This window comes from Anomaloglossus baeobatrachus, chromosome 3, assembly GCF_048569485.1.
Source record: "Anomaloglossus baeobatrachus isolate aAnoBae1 chromosome 3, aAnoBae1.hap1, whole genome shotgun sequence".
In the NCBI taxonomy this organism is placed as follows: domain Eukaryota; kingdom Metazoa; phylum Chordata; class Amphibia; order Anura; family Aromobatidae; genus Anomaloglossus; species Anomaloglossus baeobatrachus.
In genome coordinates this window covers 656,064,446-656,076,802 of record NC_134355.1, presented here as the reverse complement: position 1 = coordinate 656,076,802, position 12,357 = coordinate 656,064,446, and the positions used below count along the sequence as shown (strand labels likewise).

Genomic DNA, 12,357 nt, shown 5'->3' with positions numbered 1-12,357 from the left:
TCTCCATTGACTGCAATGTAATCGTGAAATCCCGCAGGGAATAACGCAGGCAGCAAATTCTGTGCGGTTCATTGCGTTTTCCTGCGTTATTCCCTCCGGTATTTCGCGGTTTCGGGACATAATGTTCATCGCTGCCTGCGGTTTGCAGGGAAGTGATGTCATTATGACAGGAAGAGGAAGCGGAGCAGAGAGTAAACACACATCACAGACACACATATAGAACACAAACATATCGCACTCACACACAGACATATAGAATACACATACAAATCAAACGAACATATAGAAAAAAAAAAAAACACGTGGGCTCCGCTGTATTTTTACCTTCCAGCCGGGTAAGAACACAGCGGCGGCCCGGTATTCTCAGGCTGGGGAGGGTTAATGTCCCCCCACCTCCCGGAGCCGAGAATATCAGCCCACAGCTGCCCCGGGACTGTCGCATCCATTATGCGGCAGTCCCGGAGTGTCCCCGGCTCTTCCAGATGCCGTGATGCGGTGGCAATCCAGGTAATAACGAGTTAAATGGCAGCGGATCGCTGCCATTTAAGTCCAGGCTTGATCATGGCAGCGTCTATGTGACAGCTGACATGATCAATCCGTAAGTAAAGTGAAAAAACACACACACCGAGAAATCCTTTTATTTTAAATAAAAGACAAAAAAGCCCCTGTTTCACCCCGTTATTAACCCCCCCCCCCCCCGAAACAGACAGCTCCGGCGTAATCCACGTCCTCCGATGCTTGCATCCAGCCGTGACTGACACACAGCACTGAATGCAGCCTCGCAACGAGACAGCAGAGGTACCCACAGGGCATTTCCCACGGCCGGTAATGTGAACAACATTTTCTTAAGAAAATTCCGTTTTCCAGTGCGCACAGGGCCTTACAAGAGTGGACGACTGGACTGGAGGTCTGTTATGCAAACCTCTTCTCCATTCATTCTTAAAAGGAATTGCTGAAGGTGGCCAAGCACTGTTCTGTGCTTTTGGATTTGGTTGGGTTATCAAAGTTTGTCTGATCAGACTTCAGGGCATCTGTTACTCATATATTCTGTTATCAGCCAGTTCAGCTTTGGGGAGAAGCTGTCTAGCTTTTGCCAACGGAGATATTGATTTGAAAACCAGAAAGAAATAGCTGCTCACAAGCACTCCAGTCAAGAAGCGCGCGTGTGTGTGTGTGTGTGTGTATGTATATGTGTGTGTAATATATATATATATATATGTACTGTATGTGTGTGTATATATAATATATATATATATATTATATATACACACACACATACAGTACATATATATATATATATATATATATAATGTGTGTGTGTGCATATATATGTATATATAAATATATAGTGTGTGTGTATAATTTGTTTTATTTTTTTTAGGTTTAGTGATTGCATTACATAGAACATTTATTTCTTTATTCCATCCTACTTGCGTTATATTGATTATACTTTTATTTTTCACACCAGACATCATGGACTTAAGTTCTGAAGAACATGAAGGTTTGGATGAAGCTCATATAGCGCAGATGGACAGTCAGGACTTTGGTAATGTACTTTTACAGTGTGTGTGTAATATATATTTTAAATATACCACTGTACATCATTACAGACTTACCATAAGAGGTTTCTCTGGATAGGCAACGGTCCAATATCTGTCACTTATGGCTGCTTTAGACCTTACGATATCACATATGAAATCGTATGCAATGTGACACGCCCCCATCGTATGTGTGGCACGTTCAATTTGTTGACCGTGTCGCACAAACGATTATTTCTTTTTCGCTCCTAATTGGGAGACCCAGACAGTGGGTGTATAGCTACTGCCCTCTGGAGGCCGCACAAAGAACTACACTCAAAAGTGTAAGGCCCCTCCCCTTCTGGCTATACACCCTCCCGTAGGAGTACAGATTCCTCAGTTTTAGCTTTGTGCGCAAGGAGGTCAGACACGCACGCATAGCTCCATTGTTTTTAGTCAGCAGCAGCTGCTGACTATGTCGGATGGAAGAAAAGAGGACACATATAGTGTCCCCAGCATGCTCCCTTCTCACCCCACTGTATGTCGGAGGTGTTTGTAAGGTTGAGGTACCCATTGCGGGTACGGCGGCAGGAGCCCACATGCTGATTCCTTCCCCATCCCTTTTTACAGGGCTCTGGGTGAAGTGGGATTTACCGGTCTCCAGGCACTGAGACCGTGCTCCATCTACAGCCCCTGGAGAAGATGCTGGATGGAGCGGAGTACATCAGGGACATGGCCCTGCATCCTCAAGGTACTCTGTGTCCCCGTGCAGGCGCTCACACCGCAGCTTGCTGGGTGTTGTAGTGCGCCGGGGGACATCAGCGCTACGGCGCTTGTGCCAGGCCTCATTCAGCTTCGCTGAAGCAGGCACACTAGTGGGAAACGGTCGCGCCGGCCGCTGGGACTGCGGCGCGGCTGGCACTTGTGGTGCGCCGGGGACTTCAGCGCGGCCCGCGCTTTTACGGCGGCCGCGCTGATAACTCGAGTCCCCGGCTTTTGCGGCCTGCTTCCGTTCGTTCCCGCCCCCGGACCTGCCAGTCAGGAGAGGGGCGGGACGCTGGCCACGTCTAGGAACGATCATGCCGGCCGCTGGGACTGCGGCGCGGCTGACACTTGTGGTGCGCCGGGGACTTCAGCGCGGCCCGCGCTTTTACGGCGGCCGCGCTGATAACTCGAGTCCCCGGCTTTTGCGGCCTGCTTCCGTTCGTTCCCGCCCCCAGACCTGCCAGTCAGGAGAGGGGCGGGACGCTGGCCAGTGCATCAGCGCTGAGGGCTGGAGTCGTTTTTACATACTCCAGCCCTCACAATCGGCACAGAGGGGACACTGTTCCCGCACTTTTGTTTGGGACCTCCCACGGACCGCCCCTCTCCACAGACGCCGGCAGCCATTCCTGCTGACACGCTGAGCTGCAGAGGGGAGCCGGGGAGACCCAGACAGGGAATCTGCAGCCTCTTACCCGCTATTCAGCGGGCGGTAAGCCCCCTCTTGTGCCAGTATTATTCTTGGTATTTTGTTTATACAAATACTTTGTATTGCATAGCGCTGGGCGCCCTTTGGCTATAGACTCTCTCACATTGCAGAGAGCCAGCAACATGTCGTCCGTAAAACGCAAGGGTGCCAAGGCACAGACATTATATGCTTCCTGCACCGCTTGTGGGACTTTTCTACCAGCAGGCTCCACGGACCCCCATTGTGTGCAGTGCTCGGCCCCTGCGGCGCTTGCACAGTCGGGACCTCTGCTGGACGTGACCCAGGGTGTACCACCTGTGAATGCTGTCCAGGTGACAGGAACTGAGTTTGCAGCTTTTGCTGACAGAATGTCTCTCACTATGTCACAAATTCTGGACACATTGCGAGCTAGGCCTGTACTTCAGGCCACGGACACTGTGCAATCATTGCCCCCTGGTCCCCCTCAGCTCCAAGCTCCGGGACGGGCATACACACCTCAGGGTGAAGACTTTGACTCGGACGATGGCCCCGGGCAGCCTAAGCGGGCTCGCTATGACGGGCCTTCACATTCATCTCAATGGTCAGAATCCCAGCGAGATGAATCTATGGGTGATGAGGCGGACGTAACTGATCAGGATTCTGATCCTGGGACCGCACTCAATCTAGATACACCAGATGGTGACGCCATAGTTAATGATCTTATATTTAACATCAATAAGATGTTAAATATTTCCCCACCAGCTCCTCTTGTGGAGGAGTCAGCTTCGCAGTACGAGAGAATCCATTTCAGATACCCTAAGCGTACTTTAAGCACTTTTCTGGACCACGCTGACTTTAGAGACGCAATCCAGAAACCCCACGCTTATCCTGAAAGGCGTTTTCCTAAACGGCTTAAAGATACACGCTATCCTTTTCCCCCTGAGGTGGTCAAGGGTTGGACCCAGTGTCCAAAAGTGGATCCTCCAATTTCCAGGCTTGCAGCTAGATCCTTGGTTGCAGTTGAAGATGGAGCGGCACTTAAAGATGCCACTGACAGGCAGATGGAGCTCTGGCTGAAATCCATCTATGAAGCGATTGGAGCGTCATTAGCGCCTTCTTTTGCGGCCGTATGGGCACTCCAAGCTATCTCAGCCGGGCTTGCGCGAGTTGACTCCGTCACACGTACATGTGCCCCGCAGGTAGCACCATTGACCTCGCAAATGGCGGCATTCGCGTCGTACGCGATTAATGCTGTTCTTGACGCTACAAGCCGCACGGCAGTGGCGTCAGCCAACTCCGTTGTTTTGCGTAGGGCCCTGTGGTTGAGACATTGGAAAGCAGATTCTCATTCCAAGAAGTGCTTAACCAATTTGCCTTTTTCTCGTGACCGATTGTTTGGAGAGCGTTTGGATGAAATCATCAAACACTCCAAGGGTAAGGACTCATCCTTACCGCAACACAGACAAAACAAACCCCAACAAAGGAAGGGTCAGTCTGGTTATCGGTCCTTTCGAGGACCGGGCAGGTCCCAATTCGCCTCGTCAAAAAAGACTCAAAAGGACCAGAGACGCTCAGATTCTTGGAGGTCTCAGTCACGCCCAAAAAGGACAGCCGGAGGAACCGTTGCCAAGACGGCGTCCTCCTGACTTGCGGTCTCCGATTCCCACACCCGCGGTCGGTGGGAGGCTTTCCCACTTTGGCGACATCTGGCTGTCACACGTCAAAGACCGTTGGGTGAGGGATATTCTGTCTCACGGGTACAGGATAGAGTTCAGTTCTCGTCCGCCAACTCGTCTCTTCAGAACTTCTCCACCACCAGACCGAGCCGATGCTCTGTTGCAGGCGGTGGCCGCTCTAAAGGCGGAAGGAGTGGTGACCTCCGTCCCGCTTCAGGAACAAGGTCACGGTTTTTACTCCAATCTGTTTGTGGTCCCAAAAAAGGACGGATCGTATCGGCCCGTCCTGGATCTAAAGTTGCTCAACAGACACGTAAAAGTCAGGAGGTTCCGGATGGAATCCCTACGCTCCGTCATAGCCTCAATGTCTCAAGGAGATTTTCTAGCATCAATAGATATCAAGGATGCGTATCTCCACGTGCCGATCGCACCAGAGCATCAGCGTTTCCTACGCTTCGTCATACACGACGAACACCTACAGTTCGTAGCGTTACCTTTCGGTCTGGCAACAGCCCCCCGGGTCTTCACCAAGGTCATGGCAGCAGTAGTAGCTGTTCTGCACTCGCAGGGTCACTCGGTCATCCCGTATCTAGACGACCTGCTTATAAAGGCACCCTCTCAAGAGGCATGCCAACACAGTCTGAAGGTGGCACTAGACACTCTCCAGAGTTTCGGGTGGATTATCAACTTTCCAAAGTCTCATCTAACCCCGACCCAATCTCTGACTTATCTTGGCATGGAGTTTCATACTCTCTCAGCGATAGTGAAGCTTCCACTGGACAAGCAGTGCTCGCTACGGACTGGAGTGCAATCTCTCCTTCAGAGCCAGTCGCACTCACTGAGGCGCCTCATGCATTTCCTAGGAAAGATGGTAGCAGCAATGGAGGCAGTCCCGTTCGCGCAGTTTCATCTGCGCCCTCTACAATGGGACATTCTACGCCAATGGGACGGGAAATCGACGTCCCTCGACAGGACTGTCTCCCTCTCTCAGACTGCCAAGGACTCTCTCCGTTGGTGGCTTCTCCCCACCTCATTGTCACAGGGAAAGTCGTTCCTTCCCCCGTCCTGGGCACTGGTCACGACGGATGCGAGCCTATCAGGGTGGGGAGCGGTGTATCTCCACCACAGGGCTCAGGGGATGTGGACTCTGGAAGAGTCCACCCTGCAGATCAATGTTCTGGAAATCAGAGCAATCTATCTTGCCCTGCGAGCCTTCCAACAATGGCTGGAAGGCAAGCAGATTCGGATTCAGTCGGACAATTCTACGGCGGTGGCTTACATCAACCACCAAGGGGGAACACGCAGTCGCCAAGCTTTTCAAGAAGTCCAACGGATTTTGACGTGGGTGGAAAGCAGAGCGTCCACCATATCCGCAGTTCACATCCCAGGCGTGGAAAACTGGGAAGCAGACTTTCTCAGTCGCCAGGGCATGGACGCAGGAGAATGGTCACTTCACCCGGACGTGTTTCAGCAGATCTGTTGCCGCTGGGGGACGCCGGACGTCGATCTGATGGCGTCACGGCACAACAACAAGGTCCCAGTTTTCATGGCACGGTCTCACGATCACCGAGCACTGGCGGCAGACGCCTTGGTTCAGGATTGGTCGCAATTCCGACTCCCCTATGTGTTCCCACCTCTAGCATTGTTACCCAGAGTTCTCCGGAAAATCAGGTCCGACTGCCATCGAGCCATACTCGTCGCTCCAGATTGGCCAAGAAGGTCGTGGTACCCGAATCTGTGGCATCTCACGGTAGGCCAACCGTGGACACTACCAGACCGTCCAGATTTGCTGTCTCAAGGGCCGTTTTTCCATCTGAATTCTGCGGCCCTGAACCTGACTGTGTGGCCATTGAGTCCTGGATCCTAGCGGCCTCAGGTTTATCTCAGAAGGTTGTTGCCACAATGAGACAGGCTAGAAAACCATCCTCAGCTAAGATCTATCACAGAACGTGGAAGATATTCTTAGCGTGGTGCTTGGCTCAAGGGTTTTCTCCCTGGCCATTTGCATTGCCAATTTTTCTTTCCTTCCTGCAGTCTGGGTTGGAAAAAGGTTTGTCGCTTAGCTCTCTTAAGGGTCAAGTCTCCGCGCTATCCGTATTCTTTCAGAAGCGCTTGGCACAGCTTTCTAAAGTACGCACGTTTCTCCAAGGAGTTTGTCATATCGTTCCTCCTTACAGACGGCCATTGGAACCCTGGGATCTGAACAAGGTTCTCATTGCTCTCCAGAAACCGCCTTTCGAGCCTTTGAAAGAGGTTCCCCTTTCTCGGCTTTCACAAAAGGTAGTTTTTCTTGTGGCGGTCACGTCTCTTCGAAGAGTGTCCGAGCTAGCGGCGTTATCTTGCAAATCTCCCTTCCTGGTGTTTCACCAAGACAAGGTAGTACTGCGTCCAATTCCAGAGTTTTCTCCCAAGGTGGTTTCTTCCTTTCATCTCAATCAGGATATCACCTTACCATCTTTGTGTCCGCATCCAGTTCACCAATTTGAAAAGGGTTTACATCTGTTGGACCTGGTGAGAGCACTCAGGATTTACATTTCTCGCACGGCGGCTCTACGCCGTTCGGATGCGCTCTTTGTCCTAGTCGCTGGTCAGCATAAGGGATCGCAAGCTTCCAAATCCACCCTGGCGCGGTGGATCAAGGAACCAATTCTTCACACATACCGTTCTGCTGGGCTTCCGATTCCATCTGGACTGAAGGCCCATTCTACCAGAGCCGTGGGTGCGTCCTGGGCATTACGGCATCAGGCTACGGCTCAGCAAGTGTGCCAGGCGGCTACCTGGTCGAGTCTGCACACGTTTACCAAACACTATCAAGTGCATACCTACGCTTCGGCAGATGCCAGCCTAGGTAGACAGGTCCTTCAGGCGGCGGTGGCCCACCTGTAGGAAGAGGCTGTCTGACAGCCCGTTCATGTGGTATCTTTTTACCCACCCAGGGACTGCTTTTGGACGTCCCACTGTCTGGGTCTCCCAATTAGGAGCGAAAAAGAAGAAGGGAATTTTGTTTACTTACCGTAAATTCCTTTTCTTCTAGCTCCAATTGGGAGACCCAGCACCCGCCCTATTTGTTCTTAGGGTTTCGTTTTTTCGGGTGCACATGTTGTTCATGTTGTTTCTTAAGTTCTCCGATCGTGTTATCGGATTGAATTTGTTTTTGAAACTGTTATTGGCTTTCCTCCTTCTTGCTTTGGTACTAAAACTGAGGAATCTGTACTCCTACGGGAGGGTGTATAGCCAGAAGGGGAGGGGCCTTACACTTTTGAGTGTAGTTCTTTGTGCGGCCTCCAGAGGGCAGTAGCTATACACCCACTGTCTGGGTCTCCCAATTGGAGCTAGAAGAAAAGGAATTTACGGTAAGTAAACAAAATTCCCTTCTTCCCGTCACACATACTTACCCTTCCATACGACCTCGATGTGGGCGGCGAACATCCACTTCCTGGAGTGGGAGGGACGTTCGGCGTCACAGCGACGTCACGCGGCAGCCGGCCAATAGGGGCGGAGATGAGCGGGGCGTAAACATCCCGCCCACCTCCTTCCTTCCGCATTGCCAGCGGGAGCCGCGGGATGCAGGTGATATCTGTTCATCATTCCCGGGGTGTCACACACTGCGATGTGTGCTGCCTCGGGAACATTGAACAACCCGACATGCAATTTTAAGGAAATGAACGACGTGCATGCGATGAACGGTTTTACGTTCAATCGCAATCGCACCTGTCACACGCTACAACAACACTAACGATGCCGGATGTGCGTCACTTACGACGTGACCCCGCCGACACATCGTTAGATTTGTTGTAGCGTGTAAAGCCCGCTTTAATGTCCCTTTAGGCTGAGGCCAAACAGGCTTTATATGCGACTGCTCGCATGACACTCGGCTCACGCTTGCACAGCTCGAGCTGAATGTCATAAAACTGTGGTCAGATCGTGCAATCAGACCACAGTTACGGAGGGGAGGGTCGGCGCTGCAGAGGAGAGGGACGGATTTATCTTCCTATCTCCTTTGTTGCCGGCTGATGCGATAAATCGCACTGCTCTCGCATTACACCGGTGGACTCTTACACCGATTGGCTGGATGTAAACAATGAACAAAGTGGTACTACGCAGCTCCTTGCAATACATTGCTGCCGTCAGTGCCACTGCTGAGTAGCACAAATCAACACTTTTTCGAAAGGATGGAGATGTGCAGCAATCCCTGGCAGCAAACACTACACATTGAATGGAGCTGCAAAGTGCACATCAATGAGGAGTGGAGAGAATGACCAACAGCGATCTATTAACCCCTTCACCCACTGCCGATTTTCCATTTTCTTCGTCGCTCCATTGGGAGACCCAGACGATTGGGTGTATAGCTACTGCCTCCGGAGGCCACACAAAGCATTACACTAAAAAGTGTAAGGCCCCTCCCCTTCTGGCTATACACCCCCAGTGGGATCACTGGCTCACCAGTTTTCTGCTTTGTGCGAAGGAGGTCAGACATCCACGCATAGCTCCACTGTTTAGTCAGCAGTAGCTGCTGACTATATCGGATGGAAGAAAAGAGGGCCCATATAGGGCCCCCAGCATGCTCCCTTCTCACCCCGCTTGTGGTTTGTAAGGTTGAGGTACCTATTGCTGGTACGGCGGCTGGAGCCCACATGCTGTTTTTCCTTCCACATCCCCCTGAGGGGCTCTGAGGAAGTGGGATCTTACCGGCCCCAAAGCCCTGAGGCCGGGCTCCATCCACAGACCCATTGAACCTGCTGGATACGGAGCTGGGTACCGTTCAGGGACATGGCCCTGCACCATTCAGGTACTCTGTGTCCCCGTACACACAGGCACAGCACACTCCAGACTTGCTGGGTGTGCTAGTGCGCCGGGGACAGTAAAGGGTTACAGTCACTGCAGCCTAGCTGAGTGACTTTATGTATGGGGAACTACCGCGCCGGACGCTCCGGGAGCGGCGGCGTGGCTGGGACTTGTAGTGCGCCGGGGACTTAGCGCCGACCGCGCTTTTACGGCGGCGGCGCTTATAAATCCAGTCCCCGGCTTTTGCGGCCTAGCTCCGCTTCGTTCCCGCCCCCACCCTGTCAATCAGGGTAGGGGAGAGACGCTGTACAATCAGCAGCGCCGAGGGCTGGAGCCTTATTTACATGCTCCAGCCCTCTCACTGGACACTGTGGGACGCCGGTTTCCCGCTCTGACTTGGGGGCACGCCCACGGCCCGCCCCTACTCACACGAGCTGGAGAAGACGCCGGCAGCCATTCCTGCAGTCCGAGCTGAGAGATCGGACTCTGGGCGACCAGGCACAGGACTAGGGCGACCACACACCCGCTTATAGGCGGGCGGTAAGCGGCACCTGAAGTGCTGACCCCACTAAATACCGCAGTTGTCCATTTGTATTTTTATGCTTACACTGCATAGGTCGCTATCTTTGGCTATATGCCCTCTTAGATGGCGACACATCAGCAGCAGGAAAGCTGGGGTGCTAAGGCACAGGCTTTCTATGCTGCTTGTATTGCACGTACTGAAGTGTTCATGTGTATTTATGCTTGTATGCTATACACAGCACTGTACGGTCGCTAGTCTGGGCTATTTTCGCCTAGAATGACTAGACTACAGCAGCAGACAAGCAGGGGTGCTGAGGCACAGGTTTTTTCTATGCTGCTTGTATCGCAGGGGTTGCAGTGTTCATTTGTACTTATGCTTGTATGCTATACATTGCACTGTATGGTCGATATTCTGGGCTATATTCCCCTAGATGGCTAGTCTACAGCGGCAGAAAAGCAGGGGTGCCAAGGCACAGGCTTTCTATGCTGCTTGTATTGCATGTGCTGCAGTGTTCATTGTACTTTATGCTTGTATGCTATACATTGCATTGTACGGTCGCCATTATTGGCTCTATGTCCTAGATGGCTAGTCGGCAGCAGCATATAAGCAACACAGGCTTTCGATGCTGTTTTTACTGCATGTGATACTGTTCCACGGCACTGAACTCCATTGTGTGCAATGCTCCCCTGGAGCACTTGGTCAGCCGGGGTCTCTACTAGACGTGGCCAAAGGAACCACCTGTCAACCCTGTCCAAGGACAGGGATGGAGTTGCAATGGGATAGAGACTTGCAGTCCGGACAGGCCATGGGCAATCTGGATCATTGCTCCCTGGCCACCCTCATTGGGAATAAAATCGGTGCTCCGGGGGGGGTCCCAGGAGGCTCTCTGTATGATGAGGCAGACGTAGCTCATCAGGACTTTGATCCTGACAACGCTCTCAATCCGGATACACCGGATGGTGACGCCATAAGGAATGATCCTATAGCGTCCATCAATGGAATGTTGGATCTTTCTCCCTCAGCTCCCCCAGTGGAGGAGTCAGCTTCACAGCAGGAGAAGTCCCATTTCAGTAGCTCAAACGTATATTGAGTATTTTTCTGGCCACGCTGACTTCAGAGAAGCAGTCCAGGAACACCACGCTTACCAGATAAGCGTTTTCTCCAAACGTCTTAAGGATACACGTTATCCTTTTCCCCCTGACGTGGTCAAGCGCGGGACCCAGGGTCCAAAGGTGGATTCTCCAATCTTCAGGCCTGCGGCTAGAGCTATAGTTGCAGTGGAGATGGGACTTCACTTAAAGATGCCAGACAGATGGACTCTGGTTGAAATCTGTCTATGAGGCTATCGGCGTGTCGGTTGCTCCGGCATTTACAGCCGTATGGGCACCCTAAGCTTTTCAGCTGTTCTTGCACAGCTGGTCTTGAGCATATGTACATTTGTGCCGCAGGGGCGTCCGTAACCTCGCAATGTCTGCATTGCGACTTACCCTATTAATGCTGTCCTGGAAGGACAGTCGAGGTTTCGGTCCTTCCCAAGCTCGGGCAGGTCCCAATTGTCCTCGTCCAGAAGAGCTGAAAAGCCTCAGAGGGGCTCAGTTTCCGGGGGCTCAATCATGCCCAAGGAAGGCAGCCGGAGGAACCGCTACCAAGGCGGTCTCCTCATGACTCTCAGCTCTCTCATCTCTCCGCATCCGCGGTTGATGGCAGACTCGCTCGCCTTTGGCGACATTTAGCTGCCACAGGTCACCGACCGGTGGGTGAGGGACATTGTGCCCACGTGCACAGGACAGAGTTCTGTTCTCGTCCTCCGACTCGATTCTTCAGAACGTCCCCACCTCCCCACCGAGCCGATGCTCTTCTGCAGGCAGAAGGAGTGGTAATCCCTGTTCCTCTTCAGGAACAAGACACGGTTTTCCTCCAATCTGGTTGTGGTGCCAAAAAAGGATGGCTCTTTCCGTTCCGTTCTGGACCTAAAACTGCTCAACAAGCACGTGGAGGCCAGGCGGTTCCGGATGAAACCCTCCGCTCCGTCATTGCCTCAATGTCTCAAGGATATTTCCTAGCATCAATAGACATCAAAGATGCTTATCTCCACGTGCCGATTGCTACAGAGCACCAATGTTTTCTACGTTTCGTGATGGGAGACGACCATCTTCAGTTCGTAGCTCTGCCATTCGGTCTGGCGACAACCCCACGGGTGTTCACCAAGGTCATGGCGGCAGTGGTAGCAGTCTTGCACTCACAGGGACACTCTGTGATCCCTTACTTGGACGATCTACTTGTCAAGGCACCCTCTCAAGAGGCATGCCAACTCAGCCTGAATGTTGCGCTGGAGACTCTCCAGACGTTCGGGTGGATCATCGACTTCTCAAAGTCAAACCTGTCACCGACCCAATCACTAACGTATCTTGGCATGGAGTTTCATAC

General features: G+C 52.2%; 1 protein-coding gene across 1 annotated transcript in view; it reads left to right on the top strand.

The window, feature by feature from the left end:
* TDRD6 (tudor domain containing 6) overlaps positions 1-12,357 on the top strand; it is a 277,890-nt gene that overhangs the window by 5,202 nt on the left and 260,331 nt on the right. The window contains exon 2 of the mRNA XM_075341613.1: positions 1,469-1,546. Within this exon, the coding sequence (XP_075197728.1) occupies positions 1,469-1,546 (78 nt within the window). The remainder of the gene's footprint in view (positions 1-1,468; positions 1,547-12,357) is intronic.